The sequence below is a fragment of the Aulonocara sp. 'chitande type north' Nkhata Bay genome, linkage group LG16, assembly GCF_057382095.1.
Source record: "Aulonocara sp. 'chitande type north' Nkhata Bay isolate Kocher_YH1m ecotype deep benthic linkage group LG16, A_spYH_male_GT1.1, whole genome shotgun sequence".
Classification (NCBI taxonomy): domain Eukaryota; kingdom Metazoa; phylum Chordata; class Actinopteri; order Cichliformes; family Cichlidae; genus Aulonocara; species Aulonocara sp. 'chitande type north' Nkhata Bay.
Window position 1 is genome coordinate 25,575,426 of NC_141359.1, and position 22,961 is coordinate 25,598,386.

The 22,961-nt window shown below is 39.0% G+C and overlaps 2 protein-coding genes across 2 annotated transcripts; both read left to right on the plus strand.

Moving 5' to 3' along the window:
* Window positions 1–327: 327 nt before the first annotated feature.
* Window positions 328–13,053, plus strand: ifih1 (interferon induced with helicase C domain 1). Its single transcript, XM_086266491.1, has 17 exons — window positions 328–885; window positions 1,217–1,373; window positions 3,266–3,397; window positions 3,640–3,690; window positions 4,882–4,932; window positions 6,543–6,763; window positions 7,274–7,484; window positions 8,322–8,539; window positions 8,959–9,060; window positions 9,183–9,306; window positions 9,405–9,620; window positions 10,801–11,057; window positions 11,142–11,291; window positions 11,409–11,570; window positions 11,655–11,848; window positions 11,953–12,046; window positions 12,441–13,053. Exons 1-17 carry the CDS (start codon window positions 451–453, stop codon window positions 12,642–12,644), a joined length of 2,979 nt encoding a protein of 992 aa, XP_086122617.1. The 5' UTR covers window positions 328–450; the 3' UTR covers window positions 12,645–13,053.
* Window positions 13,054–13,558: 505 nt separating this feature from the next.
* fap (fibroblast activation protein, alpha) lies at window positions 13,559–22,767 on the plus strand. Its single transcript, XM_086267319.1, has 26 exons — window positions 13,559–13,834; window positions 14,030–14,114; window positions 14,349–14,438; window positions 14,550–14,644; window positions 14,776–14,850; window positions 15,000–15,052; window positions 15,184–15,256; window positions 15,412–15,535; window positions 15,609–15,763; window positions 15,908–16,005; window positions 16,111–16,240; window positions 16,326–16,364; window positions 16,451–16,549; window positions 16,650–16,720; window positions 16,818–16,871; window positions 16,964–17,088; window positions 17,254–17,298; window positions 18,469–18,567; window positions 18,872–18,941; window positions 19,024–19,218; window positions 19,394–19,448; window positions 19,540–19,639; window positions 21,638–21,696; window positions 21,779–21,851; window positions 22,029–22,102; window positions 22,299–22,767. Exons 1-26 carry the CDS (start codon window positions 13,832–13,834, stop codon window positions 22,398–22,400), a joined length of 2,241 nt encoding a protein of 746 aa, XP_086123445.1. The 5' UTR covers window positions 13,559–13,831; the 3' UTR covers window positions 22,401–22,767.
* The last annotated feature ends 194 nt before the right edge of the window (window positions 22,768–22,961 follow it).

Consider the following 22,961-nt stretch of genomic DNA (forward strand, 5'->3'; position numbering starts at 1 on the left):
GGATGGACCAAAATAACTCGTGACGTAGAGATGAGTTGCTTGGAAGTTTTCGCTTTTGAAATATTCGTTTTCCCTTTCTTTTCTGGTCTCTGTGCTTCAAAGTTTGAATTATATAAGGTCAGATTTTGGCCTACCAGGCAATAGTACTAGAAAGGTGTTGCTATGGTCGCCAATGCAGAAAGTTCACTACAATAATGTTACAATAATACTGTGTACGATAAACGATTTACAAAAAGTCAATTTAGGTCACTTTCTGATCTATTGGAACTACTGTGGTCCGTTAGTGACACCCAGTGGCCGTTTTAAATGTTGACTGCTTGGGAGAAACGAAAGTGAAAGAGCTCCATTTTCCTCGATAAAGGCACCGTGAATCAGCGCGTTTGCTGTGAATGTAGTTTTAGGCAACGCAGGAGCCAGTTTAGTGATCTGTTATCGGTTAAGTGAGTACCGATGGAGTCTGAAACGGATGAAATGCGCGAGTGCCTGATCGGCTGCTTGAGGCCGAGGCTGAAGGAGCTTATTGTGGTGGATCGGGTCCTGGATCTTATAGACTTTATCGAAAACGAGCAAAAGGAACGGATCAGGCAGAAGGCCAGAAACGATGGTGATATTTCGGCTGCGGACTACCTTATTAACGCAGTAGTTCAGAAGCCACATACTCCCGGATGGTTCACTGCGTTCGTTGACGCACTGAATAACGGGGGCTGTAACTTCGCAGCTGACTACATGCAGTTAAATCTCCCAACTCCCGAAGCTGAGGCAGAGAATGAAAACTGTGTCCGACTTATTCACTTACTTATTCCCAGCCTTGCAGACATGGCTACAGAAACAGTGTGTGCAAACTGTTTCAGTGAAAGACTGCTCACCGAAGATGAGCACGACAGAGTAAGTACATTATAGTGCAACCAACCTTTCAAAACTACTACTGCTTTACCTGCATGCTGCTTAGCACATGAGCTTTGGTGGTAAGAGAGAAAATATTCAAGTGTCAAAGGTTCACTGTGTGTATTCACACTAATTTCACTGGTGTGAAAAACCTCGAAAGTATCAGTATAGCTTCAGTATTTACCTTTTCTTCCAACTGTTTCCCAAAACATGTCTTTTCTGTCTTTGACCACTAGATGGCAGACAAATGTAGGCCGCTCATCCTTTTGGTGGCAATGCCTTTCTCTTATTGCTTAGCAAACTGACTTTATTCATTACACTTGTCATCTAGATTATGGCTGAAATAGTCAACAGGGGACGCAGGAGTGGCGCAAGGGAACTTTTAAGAAGAATTATCAAATGTCCACCAGGATGGTATTCAACATTTCTTCAAGTTCTTAAAGACACTGAACACCATGTGCTCTATAATGAGTTGACTGGCAACGAAGGTAACTGAACTACGCTGGAAGACACACACCCAATACACCAAATACTATCAGGGAAGTTTGGGACACAGAAGTCTCAGTGGTGAGATATAGACAGATTGTATAAAACATGTGCACATAAGTGATTACAACTACAGAGGGAATTCAGTATCTTTAATCCAACTGCATTAGTAAATATACTGTGATCATTGCTTTGCAACAATCCCACTAATTAAAATTGGGATGATTAATTATGATTAAGAGTTTTAGTTATAGTCTTTATTACATTTAAAGCCATGTTCTTGGTGTAGACTAGTGTAACAAAGGAAAATAACAAGTTATTATTTTACTAAACAGTTATCCAAATAACCTCAAATAATCCTGGAATAACCATATTTATGGAAAAAGATAATCATCATTAACTTAAAACATTCTAGAAGGCATTAGTATATACGCTCACTGGCCACTTTATTAGGTATACCTGTTTAACTCCCCATTAATGCAAATATCGTGTTGGCCAGTCACATGGCAGCAGCTCATGACATGGTTAATATAACCTGCTTCAAAACGAGCATCAGAATGAGGAAAGTAATCTCAATAGCTTTGAGTGTGTCATAGCTGTTAGTGCCAGGCAGACAGCTCTGACTATTTCACAGTCTGCTGATCTGCTGGGAATTTCCCATGTAACCATCTCTAGGGTTCACAGAGAATGACCAGAAAAAGACAAAAGAAATATCCAGTAAGTGGCAGCTTTCTGGGAGAAAATACTTTGTTTTCCAGACTGCTGATAGGTGGCAACAGCACCTCACTGTAACTCCTTGTTGAGCACATGGGTCACAGCAGCAGAAGACCATGGCGGATGTCATTCCTGCGAGATAAGAACAGGAAACTGAGACTGCAGTTTGCACAGGCTCACACATGGCCTGCCCTGTACCAGTGGTTTAGGCTGGTGTTGGTGGCATAATGGTTTGGGGCATATTTTCTTGACACCCTTTGGGCCCCTTACTACCAACAAACATCGATTAAATGCCACAGCCTGCATCCCATCCCACCCCTTCTTGACCACAGTGTACCCATGTTGCTCCCAGCAGGATACTGTGGTATGTCACAAAGCTCAGATCATCTCTTTTTTTTTTCTTAAACGTGACAATGAGTTCATCGTCCTCAAATGGCTTCCACAGTCACAAGATCTCAATCCAATAGAGCGCCTTTAGGATGTGATGGAGTGGGGCGTTTCAATCACATCGTGGATTTGCAGCCAACAAATCTGCAGCAACCACATGATCATCATGTTAATATGGAAAATCACAGAGAAATGTTTTCAGCATCTTACTGAATCCAATTATGTCAGTTCTGAAGACAAAAGGAGGCCGACTGTGTACTAGCAAGGTGTACTTAACAAAAAGGCCGGTGCGTGTATGAAGGCAATGATTAGTTCATAATTACTCAAAATAAGTCTAACTCTTCATCATTAACTCTGATGCAAACACAGAGCAGCACAAAATAGTAGCTACTCATTTATTAATAATTACTTCACCATTAGTTACTATTTTCCTGTTGCCTCATGCATCACACTAAGTAATTACTCAGTAGTTCCTTCTTACTGCAAAATTACTTTACCATTACTAACAAAGCAAAACAAAACATCATATTTAATTTCTGATCAGTTGTTTTCTTCTCAGTATTTTCACCAGTACCTTCTATTTCTCTGTCGGTTTAAGTAAAGTGAAATGTCAGATTTAATAGTTGTAAGGTAATTCCTTAATACTCAGGGACTGGTTTGCCATTACTGTTTACCTACTCAAGTAAAGTGAAACATCTGTCTTTATGCAAATATTGATGTACTGTATTATAAAGTGTTACCTGGTAAATTGTTACTCCTCATTTCTAAAATGTTCCTTTTTTACATTTTTTAGGATCAGATAAGAAACCATCACTGAAAGACAAACCTATAGCTACAAGGGAGAGTCCAACATCAGCTGAAAGTTGTGATGGCACTGAATCCATGGAGATCACCGTGAACGAACAGCCTATGGATCAATCCACAGGTTACACAGAGCATGTCTGTTTAATGTCAGCATTAAGGAGAGCTGAGGAAGTGCACTCACACGTGTCATTCTTACTGTTAATCTAACATATATCTAACATTTCTTTACTAGAAATTTAAACTTTTAATGCGTATACGGAAATATGTAAAAGGTTGAAGGAATACAAACAAAATTCAGTTTACTTAAAACTACAGCTAACACTGTAACTACCAATTTTTTAACTTTGGTTTATGTCCTTTCAGACTTGTATGCAGGCAATGAACTGCCCAGCAACTCGGAGCCCTCACAGCCAGGTGGGATGGGTTCACTTTTATTCACCCTGTTAAGGCAATTAAAGTATTTAAAGGGGTTTTTGGTAATTACAAATATTTTATTTGCTTCAGTAGGTCATGCACAATAACCAAACTAAGATCAGTGCAGCTGTAGCTGCCCTAAAGTATCCTGAGTATCCTAAAGGCAACATGAAGTACGGTAAAGGAAAAATGTTGTTGTAACATGTGGTTACATTAGTGGAACATTAACTCTGTCCTGCCAGGCAGACAGCTCTGACTATTTCAGAATCTGCTGATGTGCTGGGAATTTCCCATGTAACCATCTCTAGGGTTCACAGAGAATGGCCAGAAAAAAGACAAAAAATATCCAGTAAGTGGCAGCTTTCTGGGAGAAAATACCTTGTTTGCCAGACTGCTGATAGGAGGCAACAGCACCTCACTGTAACTCCTTGTTGAGCACATGGGCCACAGCAGCAGAAGACCATGGCGGATGTCATTCCTGCGAGATAAGAACAGGAAACTGAGACTGCAGTTTGCACAGGCTCACACATGGCCTGCCCTGTACCAGTGGTTTAGGCTGGTGTTGGTGGCATAATGGTTTGGGGCATATTTTCTTGACACCCTTTGGGCCCCTTACTACCAACGAGCATCGATTAAATGCCACAGCCTGCATCCCATCCCACCCCTTCTTGACCACAGTGTACCCATGTTGCTCCCAGCAGGATACTGTGGTATGTCACAAAGCTCAAATCATCTCAATTTTTTTTTCTTAAACGTGACAATGAGTTCATCGTCCTCAAATGGCTTCCACAGTCACAAGATCTCAATCCAATAGAGCGCCTTTAGGATGTGATGGAGTGGGGCATTTCAATCACATCGTGGATTTGCAGCCAACAAATCTGCAGCAACCACATGATCATCATGTTAATATGGAAAATCACAGAGAAATGTTTTCAGCATCTTACTGAATCCAATTATGTCAGTTCTGAAGACGAAAGGAGGCCGACTGTGTACTAGCAAGGTGTACTTAACAAAAAGGCCGGTGCGTGTATGAAGGCAATGATTAGTTCATAATTACTCAAAATAAGTCTAACTCTTCATCATTAACTCTGATGCAAACACAGAGCAGCACAAAAAAGTAGCTACTCACTTAAAACTACAGCTAACACTGTAACTACCAACTTTTTTAAACTTTGGTTTATGTCCTTTCAGACTTATATGCAAGCAGTGAACTGCCCAGCAACTCGGAGCCCTCACAGCCAGGTGGGATGGATTCACTTTTATTCACCCTGTTAAGGCAATTAAAGTATTTAAAGGGGTTTTTGGTAATTACAAATATTTTATTTTGCCTCAGTAGGTCATGCACAATAACCAAACTAAGATCAGTGCAGCTGTAGTTGCCCTAAAGTATCCTGAGTATCCTAAAGGCAACATGAAGTACGGTAAAGGAAAAATGTTGTTGTAACATGTGGTTACATTAGTGGAACATTAACTCTGTCCTGCCAGTTTCACACTAATAAACAAATTCCATGTGTGCATCATGATGAACTACACAGAGATCAAAGAGGACAGCGCATAGCTAGCAGTTCAAATGAAAACCATATGCTGGAGTATAAGGAAATGTAAAGGAAAAGTTACATTCATGTGGCTCTGTAGTGTTTGGCTTATATGATGGATAAGTACATTTCTGCTTGGAATACTCTACCCTGAATAGCGAAGCAGGAAGAAAAGAGTTGAATCAGATTAGTTCTTTTGCAGTTTAGTCAGGTTATTTCAGTAGTAGAAAGGCCCCAAAGATGTCTGCAGCCTGCGAGTAAATGGGTTTAACAGAGTAGTTTACATGAAAGATTGTTCCTGCAAGGCGAGTCTCTAGCAGAATTGTTTTTTAAATGTTTTCTAAAATGAGCAGAGCTCATACTCAGTCCTAATGAATCTGAAAACAGCTCTATGTTTATTTCTTGAATAATTCTATGGGAACTGCTTTCAGAAGTTCAGGAGGCCACATGGACCACTGTTTACTTATTAATATAATTAAAGCTCTTTTTTCTAATCATTAGAGACTTGCATTTGCTTGCATAAAGTTGCTTGAAACAACACCGTAACCTCTGGCATACCAAGTCATTAAAAATTGTCTGCACTGAGAAAAAAAAATAAGATTTGGGGGGTTTAAACTCTCACTGGGGGGGAAGAAGAACTTAGAGTTGAGTGGAAAGGGGAGCAGAGTAGGGGGTACATTCATATTGCTCCTGGTGTCTTAGCCATGTATTATCCCCTGCCTAGACAGAGCAAATAAGAGCCTGCCAGCAACTTGGAGTCTAAGTGGATCATAGTAAGTCTATTGTACTTGTAGAGGAAATAAGGCAAATAGCAATGACTTGTAATGTCTCTCTCTAAGTAATCTGATTATTATAAAAACATATATAAGAAAACATAGTGCTTGATGTTAGTCCGCCTCAACCCATCCCTTTTTATTGTCACTTTCACCTTTAGATTAGTAGACTGGTGTGAAATATCAAATAGCACTCACTATATAGAGAGAAGCATTTGCTTTTAAGTCCTAGTGTTGTATGGTTTGCATTAAGTAGTGCCTCTCAGTGACATCATTTATAGAGCACAATGTTTTCTTGTAACACTGAAACATGATTTACATGCTCTACTCGGTGCCTTTGTTTGTGGTTTAACTATTGGAAGTGTTTTAAAGTTAGGTCATCTTACATGATATGGATGTACTGTACAGTGTACGTGTATGTTCTCTGTTTACCCAGGAACAAAAACAAAGAGAAGCAGGCATTTCCTGTTGGTCATGTCTGTAATTGTGGGTTGCTGACACAGACAGACGTTTTGTGATTCTGAACCTCTGCTCTCCTTTGCAGATGGAAGTGCCTTAGAAGTTGCCAGAAGCCCAGAAAAAGAAATTACTCTTCGAGATTATCAGATGGAAGTCGCTGGACCTGCCTTGGAGGGGAAAAACATCATCGTATGTCTCCCCACAGGAAGCGGTAAAACCAGAGTTGCAGTTTATATTACCAAAGAACATCTGGACAGAAGGAAGGCTGAAGGGAAACCAAGAAAAGTGATCGTCTTGGTGAACAAGGTACTACAATGTCTGTCTGGTATAGAATACTTCTGGGTTTGCACTATTATGCTAACCTACTTCTGTCCATTTCTCATTAAGCACTCCTGAACATTGTTATTTTTCAGCACATACTTCATGTGGTCTGTTGTAGGTTTTCCAGCTGTAAAACTATGTGGTTGCATTTGAAAACAATGCAACCACATAGAAAATCATCACAGTTTTTGATTCTTGATTTGTGAAAAAGAGCAGAACAGTAACCCCGGTGCCTTTACTCTCTCTGCTCTAAAAACCAACATCAACAGAAGCTCCTAAATTACTGCACAGCTAATTTGAGACCATGCCTTAACCAAACAGTCTAGCATATATTTATGTGTTCTGGTTTACTAATGTTGGCACAAACACTTAAATCATCAGGAGCTCTCTGATCCTAAAAACAACAGTAAAGACTTTTTCTAATTTTGTCAGTTAAATCTCTTGACTTTTGTGGCATTGACTTCATGAAAGTTTCATGTGCTCTGATGCCCTCAGGTTCCTCTTGTTGAGCAGCACTACTCTGCAGAATTCCTGCCCTTTCTCAAGAACAAATATAAAGTGGAGCGAGTCAGCGGAGACTCCCAGCTCAAAATCTCTTTCACAGAAATCGTGAAGAAAAATGACATCATCATCTGCACTGCCCAGATTCTGGAAAACTACTTAGAGAGGGCTAACAGTGGAGAGGATGAGGGCGTGAACTTAAGTGGTATGATATTTCAACAAAATTTCACAAAATTTAATACATTATTCTTGTATTTTTTTTTTAAAAAACACACTCTTTAACTAAAATCTATCCAGGCTTAAGCTTCAAACTCTGACAGCTTCTGGAATGGAAAGCCACCCAAAGGACAGAGCGGCATCTCCCCTGATAGCATCTTGTCAAAGTCTTCCGACTCTGCTGCTTACTCCTGTTGGCACTCACAAGTCCAAGGTGGAATAGCCACCTCAGTGGAACATATGCTGTTTGTTGAAACGCCTGAAAGCATGTACTTTTTTTTCCTCCTGGTTTCCAGGCCACACGTCTGTTCAAGCCATCAGTGTGTGGCTCATCAAATTCACATGAGAGCTTCTATCACCCAAAATACATCAAGCTGCCACTCTCCATTCTCTTTTTCCTCCAGGGAGGATTTTGCATTGCATCGTTTAAACTAGTACATGGGAATAATTAGAATTCACCCTGCTTACACTTTTGTAAAATCCAAACTATATAAAGTTTTTTTTGTTTTTTGTTCTTTGAAGTAGACAGTTTTCCAACATATGTTATTGTGTGGCATAAACTGCTGTGTCAAAGGTTCCTAGAAAAGTACTGGTTTGCGTGGGTAGGTTTGGGAGAGAGATGGCATCTGTGAGGGAAATCACCTCTGTTTACGTAACAAGCAAAATAAATGGGATAAAATTAGCTCTGCTGGTCGAGAAAATTACAGTCTTTTAAGATTTGAGCACTTTTGTCTCTTGGCAGTAATGTGGCAGCGAGAAATTGGGACACGTGCATGTTATTTTTGAAACAAAGCAACATTTATGTGTTTCTCTTTTGCACATATAGACCTGACACTCATTATAATAGATGAGTGTCACCACACTCAGAAGGGAGGCGTCTACAACCACATAATGATGCGATACCTGAAGCAGAAACACAAGAACAAAAGGCTCGTAAAGGAGCAGAAGGAGCCTGTGCCCCTCCCTCAGATCCTGGGCCTGACTGCCTCTCCAGGGGTTGGGGGAGCCACGAAAATGGAAAAAGCAGAGGAGCACATACTGCGTGTAAATACTGTTTCTCTGTCTTCACCTGTGTTGCATGCATATTACTCTACTCATTCTTGGCACATTTAGTCATTATTTAAAGTTAGCTATAGTCTTTAAGGCTTCTGATTAATATATCTGACAGTCTGGGAAAGAAAACTAGTCATCAGTCATGCTTCTTTGTGTCCATACCAAGTAACTCACATGTCACAGTGAACAACATCTTTTTTTAATCAGAATCCTGCTCCAGTTCTTTCTGCTTCAGTCATAGAGAAACTTGTTGATTCAGCCAAGTTCTTTCCACTGTTCCACACTGACCATGCACACAAGGCAGCCATAAAGTTTCCACTGCAGCAGAAAATAAGCAGAAATACGCTCTATCATGAGATCAAGATGTGGGATTAATTTTAACACTATAAATCTTTGTATTTTTTTCACAGATCTGTGCAAACTTGGACGCTTCCAGAATAATGACAAGGCGCCAAGAGGAATTCAAAAAGGAGCAAAGAAAAATAGTTGTTTCTGTTGAAGATAGGAGGGAGGTATGGCTGTTTAACATGGCATGGTTTTGTGCCAAGCTTTTCTTTGACTCTAATTCATATGAGGGACTCCAGCTGATGTTAATGCAGGATTACATGTGTGTGAAACTAAATATCCTTTTTAGGATCCCTTTGGTGATGTAATCAAGAAAATTATGACCGCCATCCACAACCATGCCGAGCTGACCCCCACCTGTGACCTCGGCTCTCAGAATTACGAACAGTGGGTTGTTCAAAAAGAACGACAAGGTGAAAACAGATTTTTACGCTCATCTTTCACTAGTTATCGTTTGTTCAACCTCCCATGGTGTGTAGTGTCTAAAAGTACTTGTCTCGATCCATTTTAGCTGCAAAAGATGAAAATCAGAAAGTACGAGTTTGTGCAGAGCACCTCCGACAGTACAGCGAGAGCCTGAATCTCTGCAACACGATTCGCATGCAAGATGCCTTCAGTTTCCTGAACAAATACTACGAGGAGGAGATGAAGAAAAAAACTGCCCCGGAGGAGGAGCATAAGATACAAATCACAGATACTGAGAGGTTCCTCTTCAATCTGTTTAAAGGTATTGTGAAACTAAGCATTCGCCTGAAAATTCAAAGTAGTTGTTGACTTTATAATCTGAGATTTGGAAAATCTTTTTTTTTTTGGTAAATGTGAGGTAAGATATCGTTTGGCTTAGATTAGCTAATAGATGTGAAACTGGGATCTAGCTAAACAAGACTTGTCCACGGAAAATGAGGTCCACCTGTGAACATATGCAAATGAAAAGCAAAAAGGATTTTGAAGTCTGCAGTGGTTGCCAGCATTCAGAACAAAAAAGACAAATTATTTGGGCTGTATATAAAAGACAGACATGGCCACGCAACATCAGCCAATGGTCATTAGTCTACCATTTTGAAATACTGAGTTTGGCATCATAGCTGCCGTCATTTGACTTTGGATGCTGATGTGATCATATTTGAACGACAGTGTAAAGTAATAAGTTATCAGCTAATGGATGCAAGCTTGGATAGCAAGATCCAGCCAAAGACTGCACAGATATTAGTTAATATGTGCCTGCAATTATATTAAAATTTAAAACACAAAACCTCTTCAACAGTCTTTTATTATGATTGATACACATTGAGCCATTATTCATTTTCTGTGCCAGTCTCATGCATTAAAAAGGTTCCAGGACTCATCAAAATAATAAACTATTATCAGGAGTTCCAGTTAAGGCATTCAGATTAACTAAAAAGTGATTCTTAGCATAGAAATAGCAGCTTTTTGTTATCCAATTTCCTAATAATGCAATAAAGTTTAAGCCTTTGTACAATTTAAACAAGAACAATATCTAAAAATGAATGTGTCCTTCATCATCAGGGGTAAAGAAGCTGTAGAGACCAAAATTATTTTTGTACTTTCTATATTACTGCCTATAAAATTAGCCATTTTACTTCTGGAATATGTGGAGATAGCCTAAAAGGGTAATTTGAGAACCTTCATGGTTTGGCAGTTGAGCCCTATGCGTTACAGATTTCTACCAGGCACAACTTAAACAAATTTATAGTCTACCTGTGAATTTTGTGGTAGATTTGAACCCTTCCCACATTTCCGGTCCTGTTGTTTAGCTGAGCTAAGCTGCTTATCACTGTACTTACTAGAGGTATAAACCCTCATATTTAACTCATAAAAAGACACCATATCTTTGATGTCAGCGATAGAAAAGTGTAATTCAGTTCTTTGTAATCTGTGTCTGACAGACAACAAGAAGGAGCTGGAAACTCTAGCAAAGAATCCGGAGTATGAAAATGACAGCCTGTCAAAACTAAGAACTAAAATTCTGCATGAGTTCAGCTCTCGGGATGAAGCCAGAGGGATTGTTTTCATCAAAACACGACGCAGCGCCATTGCTCTAAATCAGTGGATACAGGAAAACTCCAAGTTTGCTGACATTGGAGTGAAATCAGCATATGTCATTGGAGGAGGAGACCAGAGTGTTGTTAAACCAATGACCTCGGTGAGTGCTACATTTCTCTCTATTTTCCTGCACAATTATTTGCGCCTTACACTTAACCTTCTCTTATAAATCTGTTTTAATCAGGCAGAGCAAAAGGATGTGTTGAAAAAATTTGGCAACGGTCAAGTCAACCTGCTGATTGCTACCACAGTAGCCGAGGAAGGCTTGGACATACCAGCCTGCAATTTCGTTATTCGATATGGCCTTGTGACAAACGAGATCGCTATGATTCAGGTCAGTAATGAGTTGAATAATGAGCATTGAATGTGGTATACCCAGTAATTGAAGGAATATTAGCCTGTGTAAAACAAACGTGGTTGCCTACCCTTCACTCACAATCGCCTTTCTCAGGCCCAAGGCAGAGGAAGAGCCGAGGACAGCAGTTACACGCTGGTCGAGGTGAAGAACTCCGGGGTGGCTGAAAAGGAGTGCGTCAATGAATACCGCAAGAACATGATGAACAAAGCCATTCAGAAAATTAAATCCTTAAATCAGGCAGCCTATGAAAAAAGAGTACGTTTACTTCAGAATTTTTAGTCTCAGTTAAATTGAAAACCCACATGGCTTTGAGACTTTTTTTGTTTGTTTGTTCATCAGATCACTGAGTTTCAGATTCAGGCTATAATGGAAGAGAAAGTAAGAATGACGAAGAAGAAGCAGAAGGACATAAAGAACGAGAGCCCATCTAATGTAAAGTTTAGCTGCCGAAGCTGCAGCGAGCCAATCTGCACGGGCGACGACATCCAGATCATCGAAAACATGCACAGAGTCAATGTGACGCCACAATTTAGGTACAGTTTACAATTCAGTTCTTAACCGTTTGTATGTGTTGAACTGTATTCCACTCGTGTAGTTGTGCTGTGATTATTATCAATTTTACTGCATCTTTTTACAGAAAACTTTACATTCAGAGAGAAAATACTACTCTTCAGGAGCGTCTTCTCGACTATGAGACCAACGGCTTCATTGCATGTAAAAACTGCGGACAGGTAGATTCAGTTTAGCTTTTTCAATTATTTGGAAATTCTCTTGTGAATCTTAAAAAGATAATCTTATTCAGAATGTTCAATTTAGTAGATAACTAAACACAGCATTGCTGCATTAACAAGGAGTCGTTCAGCATATGCACAAACATGATGCTTAAGCATAATTAGAAAAAGTAGGACATTTATGACTCTTGGTCATAAGCAATAAAGCTAGTTCAAAGAGAAATGTGAGTCTGTCATATGACATAAGACTGCAGCCCTTTAATTTGAGATCATGTTTCACCACAAATTTGGATTACAGGACAAAAGGGCATAAAAGCAAGCCTTTATTTAGTCTTGGTTAGGCCTGCATTGAGAATAAAATACTCATTGTATGTTGTGTTGCATTCTGTTACAGAGATGGGGTTCAATGATGATGTACAAGGGGATCGAGTGCCCCTGCCTTGATGTGAAAAACTTTGTGGTGAATTTAAATGGAAAGAAGATTAGCAAATGCACCAAGTGGAATGAAGTCCCCATCAAGTTTTCTGCCTTCGACTACGCTGAACATGCAATCAACATGACCATGTCCGATAACTCGGATGATGACGAAACAATGTGAATTATAACCACGTAGAATAACCAGCGACTGAGAAAGCCTTGATTTCTATTGTGTTGCCGTATGGCCGACACAGGATTAATAACCTTAGCAGAGTAGTGAATGTTATGTTTCCTTTGAATGTTTACTTGTTAACTGGAGAAATGAATGGTGATGGGACTGAAGTGTGTTCGTAAAGAAAAAGTGTGAATGTTTTACATCATTTTAATGGTTAAAGTATTATTGTGAATTGTGCAAAATTGCAGAATAAGGGTTTTACTCTTCAATTATGTTCGCATTTGATGGGATTTACTGTTGAAATAATGCATGATTACAGTGTATTAATTTCTATGTAAGGGTTTGTCACTGGTATTAAATGAACTGGAAAAGCAAAGCAAGAAAATAAAGTATATATATATTTTTCCCTTTCAAACTCTGGCTGTCTCATGAGATGGGAGTCACAGAGTCTGTGATAGCCCCTCAGAGCCCACCTGTCACACACAAACAGGTGCTGTGGATTTTCCATTAAATCCACAGGTTAGTGAGTCACTACGATTGAGACAGCACTGCTATTCCTAAAAGCCTCTTTTAAGCTTGTTTGCGCAAACATATATATTACCTGCTTGATCGTATTGTCTGGATACACAAGCAGGAAGCTTGTTTGATCCAAAAGTATTACAAAACTGACTGCCCTTCTCATTTTTATCTCATTTTTCCTCTTTATGCTCATATTTAAATAATAAATCAACATTTAAAAAAAAAATACAGTTACTTCATTGTGTATGCTAAGTGAAAAGCCACGTAAATATTTTTTTACACTTCATGGTTAAGTATATTGATGTAGACACACAAAAAAAACCTGCTTTTCCAGCTGTCCTGTTTTGTTGCGTGAATACTTTACGCCCATAGTGAAAAAGCCACTTCCTAATACCAGCAACTTGTGCGCTCTTTCAAAGTTGGGCAGCAGACTTCGAGGAGGCATTTCTGTCGACTGGTCTCAGAAATGCAGCGAGGAGAGAAGGAAACCTTCGACTAAAGCGGGACGGAGCTCCGTTTTCTCATGCGGCTGCATTAGTTTAAAGTTACCTTTGCAAGCGTACGGTTATGTTAACTAAGCTGCATGTTCCAAGAAGTGACTGTAAACTTCACGCCAGCTGCCTTTGAGGAATATTTTAAAAAACCAAGAGCTTCACGGCGACTTCATCTGGACCATGGTCAGTAATCGATTTACCATCAGTACTGGGGGGGAAACAAAGAAAATCTGTGTAAAAGCATGGCTACTTACTGTGACAGTGTGAAGCTCACCGTGGGACTAATAAGTTACTAAAGGAGAGCCTGCAGCGTCAGCATCTTGTTGTGTGCTTTCAGAGGATTTTTATAGGCTGCCACTTTTGTGTCACCTTTCGCAGGGCTGCAGTAACAAGGTGATGTGGGGGGTGATAGGGGCGGCTGTCGTCATCACGTTAATAACCATTCCAGCAGTTATTTACAACAGTAAGTTAGAGCCTTGGCCCGTGAGTCGCTTTTCTTTTCTTTCTTTTCAAAAAGCAGCTACAGATGTTACTTCAAAGCAGACTTCTTTCTGTGTTTGCGCATTTCCTATTTGTTTGCTTTATTCAAGCAACGAAGTTGTAAATGCGCAAAAAAAATGGTCGTCACATATTTTGGAGTGTTGGTATCGTTACATGCAAGTTAAATAAATAATGCAGCACATGTGTATCATTTCAGAATCTGGTGGTAACAAAAGGCCTTTTTCTCTTGATGACTACTTTAATGACACCTTTAGATGGAGAGCCTACAATTTGTATTGGATATCAGGTATCACTGTCAGTCACTTAACCTCTGCTATACCTTCTGATTTTGGTAGCATTAATCTCCACCTTTGATACAAACTTCTTGGAAGCTTATCTATTATCCTTGTTCCTGCAGATAAGGAGTATTTGCATAAAGCAAGAGACGGGAATGTCTTTCTCCACAATGCTGAAACAAAGGAGGAGTCGCTGTATTTGAGCAATTCAACCTTTGTAATATATTTGTACTTAGACCAAATATTTTCCTAATATATACTGTCACGCATGTTAAATAGCCTACTATGTATATTAGTATATGAATTCTGCAACACATCCATAAGTTCATGCAGTCATTTTTATTTCAGGCCCAAGTTGAAGCCACAGATTATTTGCTGTCAGGTGATTATAAATACATCGCCTTTGAAAGCAACTACACAAAGGTGAGGTGTTAAATTTCACCTAGTTACGTTTCTATCTTTATTTGTATTTTTTTTTTTAAAGCATTATTTTTTTTCTATTTATTATTATTTCTATAATTCTGCTAATGAAAAACCTGCAAATGAAAGTGTTTGTCGTTAAAATCCTACAGAAATGGAGACACTCATTCAATGCCTTATATTCGATCTATGACAGGGAGAGTTCGTAAGTAGCTGTTTTTTGTGAGTTTTATCAATGAATTTTGGTTCCCACCCCAAATGTATCATCTGTAAAAATGTTTATTCATCAGTTGGTACATTACTATTATGCCTGTATGTGTTCATATTTCATCGTAGAACTTTTGTCACGCCTGCAAATCTTCCACGTGTTGTGCAGTACTTTACCTGGGCACCAACCGGAAACAAATATGTAAGCGCTCACCATGTACTTTTTGTCTCCAGTGAATAATAAGTTGCAATTCGGTTTATCTGAATAAATATTTATTTATAATACTTGTGGCTTATTTTTGTTGCAATAAATTTGTAGCTGTATGTTTATGGTTGAAATCCACTTTTTTTTTTCAGGCCTACATTTCAGACTTCAACATTTTTTTCAAATCCAATGTCAGTGCTGATGAAGCTGTGCAACTGACACACAACGGGAAAAAGAATGAGATCCTTAACGGTGTCCCTGACTGGGTGTATGAGGGTTAGTGACATTATTATTTCTTTTTCAAAAGTGTGCATCTGTATGGGTTAATATTTTTCTCCAATAATTTCAGAGGAGGTGTTTGCATCGAATGGGGCAGTATGGTGGTCCTCAACCGGAAAGTTCTTGGCATATGCAGAGTTTAATAATACAGAAGTTCACAAAGTGGAGTTCTCTTGGTATGGATCTGAGCAATATCCTCAGACAGTGGCCATTCCATACCCAAAGGTGGGATTCTATAACTTTCAAACATGGAATTATGAGCAAAATATAACCATCAATATCAATTTATCATTTTAAATTGTCAAAAATTGTCAGATCTCTTGTTATATATAATTATTTATCACAAATATTATATTTGTATTTGTATAGGCTGGATCACCCCTTACTAAGGTGAAACTTTTTGTTGTCGATACCACAAACCCATCCCACCGCACACAGGTGTTTGCGCCCGCTTCTGTTTCTTCTGGGTCTGTATATTATTTAGCACATGTGTAATCATTTACCGGAAAATGCGATGCCTTCATGGTCTGTCTTATGTGAAAACCTTTTCTCCTTCTGTCGCGTTTACTCAGTGATCACATCTTGTGCTCGGTGACCTGGGTTACAGATATACGCGTTGCAGTGCAGTGGCTCACAAGAAGACAGAATTATGTGGTTGTACAGATCTATGATTTTGATGGAAGTCGCTGGACAGAAAAACAGGTAGCTGTGACTTCTCTGCTGAGGAAATCGTCTTGATGGCCATGCTCTGCTAATTAACTGCAACTGATGTCTTTACTATCTATAGAAATTCGAGCAAACAAGCAAGACTGGATGGGTGGGCCATGTAAGTTTCCAAAAGATTACTGATATAGTTCTTTAAAACCTTACTTTGATGTATCACTATAACGTATTACTTTGTTTTTTCCTTAGTACGTGCCCTTGCCTCTTTTCTTTGCTGAAGATAAGCTTAGTTTCTACAAAGTGATGAGTGACACTAATGGCTACAAACACATTCATTATGTGAAAGATGTAAGTGTTACCAGTTTTCTTTATGCAGAATGTGTTGCACAGTCATATCAATCATGTGTTTAGATTTTAGTGAGTTACTAAAGGAAGCTCTTTAATTAAGGGCAAAGCAACCCCTGTTACCTCTGGGAAGTGGGAAGTTATCTACATAAGCAAATTAACCAAAGATGCCATGTGAGTGATGAATCCATACGTTTATGGGGAAACTGTATAAATCTTAAAAATGTAAGTAAGAATATAAAGACCTGGTGTGTGAAATTCCTTTCTACAGATATTTTGTGAGTAATGAGCATGGAGGAATACCTGTACAGAGAAACCTCTACAAGTAAGGAATTATTCTCATCTGTCCTCTTTTTTTACCAGTTAAAATCTATATGTAGATAATTATATAGGTGACGTGCTGTTTTTTTTCATCAGGGTTATGATTGGAAGCAGCCCCTCTGCCCCCCAGTGTCTCACCTGCAACCTGCGTAAGGACAGGTGCCAGTACAACTCAGGTTACTTCAGCTTTGACGCCTCTTACTACCGAATGGACTGCTACGGTCAGTTACCCATTCACATTTTCTCTTACTGTAAGCAATAACTCACCGATTTGGGGTAGTGAACATCTGTGAACACTAATCCTTGCTGAAGGCATGCAGACGATTTGATGTGTAATCCACTTCTATTTGTGTGTATCCTGTTTTGTTTTGTTTTTCTTGAACCAGGACCTGGATTCCCCCTGTACACACTCATGGACAGCAAGGGCTCAGGTGCAGATTCATATAACCCAAACACATTGTTAAATGACTCATTGCACTCACATGGTATACTATTAAAGGATAAGGCTACTGTTTTTGAAGGTGGTCAAATAAGAAGAACCCAGTAAATATTCCAGCAGAATTTTCTTGCTGTAGTTATTCCTTCTGTCCATACAAGCCATTCATATTTTGTGCTTCCAATGGAGTTGATATGGGATCAGATCTCAAGGTAAAAGCGAGGCTTTAATAGTCCAGAAAGTTTTTAAGTATTTAAGATCTCTGTGTTTTTATCTGCATTTGAAAATGTTCTATAAAACGTAGTTAATTTGGTACTGAAAAAGCTGATAGCTGAAAGCCGAAAAGCTCATTTTTAAAGTCCTTTGATTTGATACGTTGTACCACTGAAAGCATATATGTAACTTCACATTAACTTTAGGCTGCAATAAATCTGTAAACCAGCACTAGGTGCTGTTTTGGTTTCATACAGCCAGTAGATCGAATATAGTGGCCCAAGTTCAAGTACTTTTGGCTGCTCTTTTACTTCCCAAGGATTCATGGCAGTAGATGGATCCACATATTTGATTAGACACAGATTTTACACCAGATTCCCTTCCTGACATAATCCTCCCATTTATCGAGGCTTGGGACCAGAACTGGGGGTAAATGGTAAATGGTAAATGGCCTGTATTTGTATAGCGCTTTTACTAGTCTCGCCTAGAGACCCCAAAGCGCTTTACACACCCAGTCATCCACCCATTCACACACACACACTGGTGGAGGCAAGCTACAGTTGTAGCCACAGCTGCCCTGGGGCAGACTGACAGAGTACACTAGCTTTCGAAACTCTGAGGGTGGGTTTGTGTCTCATCTCAGTTTTGGGAAGCTGTTGCATGTACAGAGAATGTGGTAATCATTGCACCATAAATGCTCTGATGAAGAATGAGTTTTGAATATTTTGTAACGCATTTGCTACATTAAGTTAGACGCAGAGTGGTCTAAACGCGTCACCTCAAGTGCAAAATAAGGAAGGTAATTCACGAAGCTCCCAGAAAAAAGAATAAACAGCAAATCAAAATGTTTCAGAGAAGTTAAGGTTCCTCAATGATGAACACTTTGAAGTATGCACCTTTATGTTTGTTTTATGGACACAACATTGCAGCTACTTTATTTATTTGTTTTCAGAGCTTGCCATTCTTCAAGACAATAAGGACCTGAAAAAGAGTTTGTCTGAATTCCAAATGCCAACAATGAAACATGGCACCTTAAAGATTGGAGGATTTGGTGAGAAATGCATGTTGAAAAATCCATCTCAGAAACTGTTGAAGACATATGGAAATCCTCTGCTTTGTGTTTGAATGTATGTCTAATGTGCTCTTTTTCACATGAGCACACACGATGGTTCTTAGTAACAGCAACATTTTCAGCATAAACAATGGTGAATTACAACTAAGGTTGTATTGCCTGTTTAATGATTGTAAGTCAGTAAGTATATCAGCCATTATATGTGCTGACCAGATGTTTTGTAATGACGTCCTAGTATGTGAAACATCGTTTTCCATCTTCTTTCCTGTGTTTTTGCCAACAGATCTTTGGTATCAAATGATGTTACCACCCAATTTCAAGAATTCTAAAAAATATCCTCTTCTTATTGATGTGTGAGTGAGCAATATTCCAAATTGCATGTGACACCACTAACGTTTACAGAAGTAAATTTACTGTCTTGCTCTCCTTGTGTAGTTATGGTGGTCCGTGCAGTCAGAGTGTGAACTATCGCTTCAAGCTGAACTGGGGCACGTACCTCTCCAGTTCACATGAGATCATCATTGCCAGCTTTGATGGAAGGGGAAGTGGTTACCAAGGGGATGAAATAATGCACTCAATCTATAGACGCCTAGGGACATTTGAAGTGGAAGATCAAATAGCTGCTGTGAGGTAGGTCTGTCTAAACGTTCAATCACCTCTGTGATGAGTGTTGTTCTTTAGCTGTTGTTTGAAGAAATGTAATCTTTTACATACATACAAAAGTCTTCATCTAGATAAATGCCTGGTGTAGTCTGGTTTAACAAATGTGTTTTGCCCCAGATAATAACTGATCTCCCTGTTACAGGAAATTCATTGACATGGGATTTATTGATGAAGGCAGAATAGCAATATGGGGCTGGGTAAGCTGTATTTTATCCTGCTTTTTCCTCTTTCTTTATCTTTATAATCACTTTACATGTTCTTACTAATGCAATCTGTTCTGATCTTCAGTCATATGGTGGTTATGTTTCCTCAATGGCCTTGGGTGCTGGAACTGGACTCTTTAAGTGTGGAATTGCAGTAGCCCCAGTAGCCAAGTGGGACTATTATGGTGGGTGAACATGCATACATAGCCTATCATATACATACTCACCCACCACTTCATTAGGTACACCTTGCCAGAGTAGCTTGGATTCCCTTTTGCTTTCAAAACTGCCTCACTTTTTTGTGGCAAAGATTCAACAAGGTGCTGAAAACATTCCTCAGAGATTTTGGTCCGTATTGATAGGACAGCTTCACACAGCTGCTGCAAAATTGTTGGCATCCATAATGCAATTTGTTGGCATCTCCTGTGCCACCACATCTCAAAGGTGCTCTATTGGATTGAGATCTGGTGACTGTGGAGTGCATCTGAGTGAACTCAGTTAAGTTTTTAAAGAACTATTGCTAACAACTGCTGAAATAATGCTTTATCCTGCTGGATGCAGCCATCAGAAGATGGGCACACTGTGAACATGGTCACCGACCATACTCAGGCAGGCAGTGGAATTTAAATGATGCCCAGTTGGTACTAAGAGGCCCAAAGTATGCCAAGAAAATATTTCCACCACATTACACTACCACCACATTACACTACTGCCTGAGCTGTTGATACAATGAAGGATCCAACTATGCTGCGTCAAATTCTGACCCTACCATCTGAATGTCAAACTACTAATCATGACTCACACCGGACCAAGCAGCATTTTCTTCTGTTGCCCACTTTTGTTGAGCCTTTGTGAATTATAGCCTCAGTTTCTTGTTCTCAGCTGACAAAACTTGTAACCAGTGTGGTCTTCTGCCACTGTAGCCCGTCTTCTTCAAGATTTGATTTGTTGTAAATTCAATGCTCTTCTGTATATGTTTATTGTAACAAGTGGCTCTTTTAAAGCAGATTCTCATCAGATCTCTTTCATCAACAAGGCATTTTTTACCCTAAAAACTGCTGCTCACTGGATATTTTCTTTTTTAGACAGTGCTCTATAAACCCTAGAGGTGGCTTTATGGGAAAATCCCAGCAGATCAACAGTTTCTGAAACACTCAGACAAGACTGTATGGTATCAACAACCATGCCATGTTCGAAGTCACTTTCATTTACCATCAATATCAGCATGTCATCTTAACAATGTCTGTATGCCTAAATGCATGTGGTTGGGTTGAACGCAAGTGATGCGTCTGTGTTGATGAGCAGTTGAACACATTTAACTATCAAAGTAGCTGCTCAGTGTAATTTTACAGGCTGCTTATTTTCTTGTATGGCCTTCACTTTACATAAGCTGTATTGTAACAGTGTTAGTGACATGTTTAATCCATTACTTTTCTCCACAACTTCAGTGTGATTAATATTTTCGTGCTGAATATAAGAACCTGCCTTATGTGTACAGGGAAGGCAGGAAAGGGCATATTGATGCTGTATCCAAAATTGCTGGTTTGGGCAGTGAGTCACTGCCTTTTTTTTCACTGCAAAGCTACTCAAAAGTCTTGAATATTCTAAATCTTGTTTTCATTACGACTTTAGTGAAGTCATGATGAAAATGTTTGTAGAATAGTGCTTTCTCAACATCCTCCATCATGCACCAGATGATGCAGTATGCAAAGCAATCATTCTGATTATTCAGCTGACCCACCTAAAGACTGAAATATCATCTTAAGAAATATTTGGCGTGAAAATATATAAAGTCAGTAAAAGCCCAGAAAAAAGTAACAGCATTTGAATTGATTTCAGTGTACATTCAGCAGAATAAGAGAGATGTGTTGTTTTTCCTGCCAAAACCTAACTGTGGTTAACCTACATTACTCACAGTGCATCCTTATTGCTGTTATTGAACCCTGAGCTTCTGGCCTCAAGTAGAGATAAAAACTAGGATGGTGATTACACCTCTTTGTAACTCTACACTAGTAATTTTGACACGTTCAGCCTTGAAAGTTGATGGAGTTCATCTTTAAGATTTCCTATAGCTTGTAATCATTCAATCTAAACTTTTCCTTCCCTATGTTAAATACGCATGATTTATTTTTGTGTTTCCATTGTATCCACTTTTGCGGTGTTAACTGAGTTTTCTTCCACAGATGCAGTTTACACTGAACGCTACATGGGCAAGCCAACTGAGAATTCCGACTCGTACAAAGTAAATATCATTCAGATTAGCTGTGTGGTGAAGTAAAGGCACATTTCTGCCTTGAGACTGTTGTAATTCTTTTATTTTCTAGAACTCCACAGTGACCTCCAGAGCAAAGAACTTCAAAAATGTTCAATATCTCTTGGTCCATGGCACAGCGGATGGTACGTTCTGTTATTTCTTTCAGTCATTTCTATTTCTGATAAGACCTGAACATGTGGTAGCCCGTTTTCTCAGAGGCGTTCCAGGTAACACAGTAAGCCATGCACAAATAGACTCTGTTTGCCTTGATAGAAACTTGAGCTTTCAGTCACGTAGTAAAAGCTCTGTCTTTCCCGTAGACAATGTCCATTTCCAGCAGGCTGCACAAATCTCCAAAGCTCTGGTGGATGCGCAAGTGGACTTCGAGGTGATGGTAAATATTAGCTTAGGGAAGTGAGGCTAATATTAGGAATGATGTTGTTGATGTAATGAAGATTTCAAATGGAAAAAAAACGTGGTCTATTATAAGCAAAATTAAATCTAAAATAAGTGTGATTTAAGATGTGCACGATGTTATCTGGAATTGACTTATAGTCTATGCACTAATCATATTCTGGTATTGCTTTCAGTGGTACACCGACAAGGACCATAGTCTCAGTGGATCATCCTATCATCATATATACAGGCACATGAGTCACTTCCTGCAGAAATGCCTCCTTAGTCCCAAATAGATGTGAAGGATGTAACAGCATTTGTAGGCAACAGTTGTTACCACAGTTTCTTTGTCTAATGCATTTTTAATGTGCTTTTTTTTAATTGTAATATTCTGAAAGCCAGGTTGAACTAATGCAACAAATGTTAGATTGCTCATTTAAATGAGCATCCGTATGTTGTGTGAAAGTTTTGCAAAATATGTGATATGCAAAGATACAAGTCCTATCATGCATTTATAGTTTAAAAAATTTTATGTATGTGTGTGCGTGCGTGTGTATGTGTGATTATCATAGCATACATTAACTGCAATGCATTGCACTGATTTGTTGCAAAGTGGAGTCATTTGTGTTATAAGAATATTCAAATAAACTTTTTTCAACATTTAATTGATTCATTGCTTTTCTTTACAAATGGTTCTTTTAATAGGCCAAAAGATTATTACTGATCTCCTTACTGTTCAAACATGCAAATTAATTTTAAAATAAAAACACCCAGTACTAACAATATATAACATTAATGTGTGCTTTGAATTAGGTTTTATTATACAAATTATATAAATTGTGAAAAATATAAAAGAA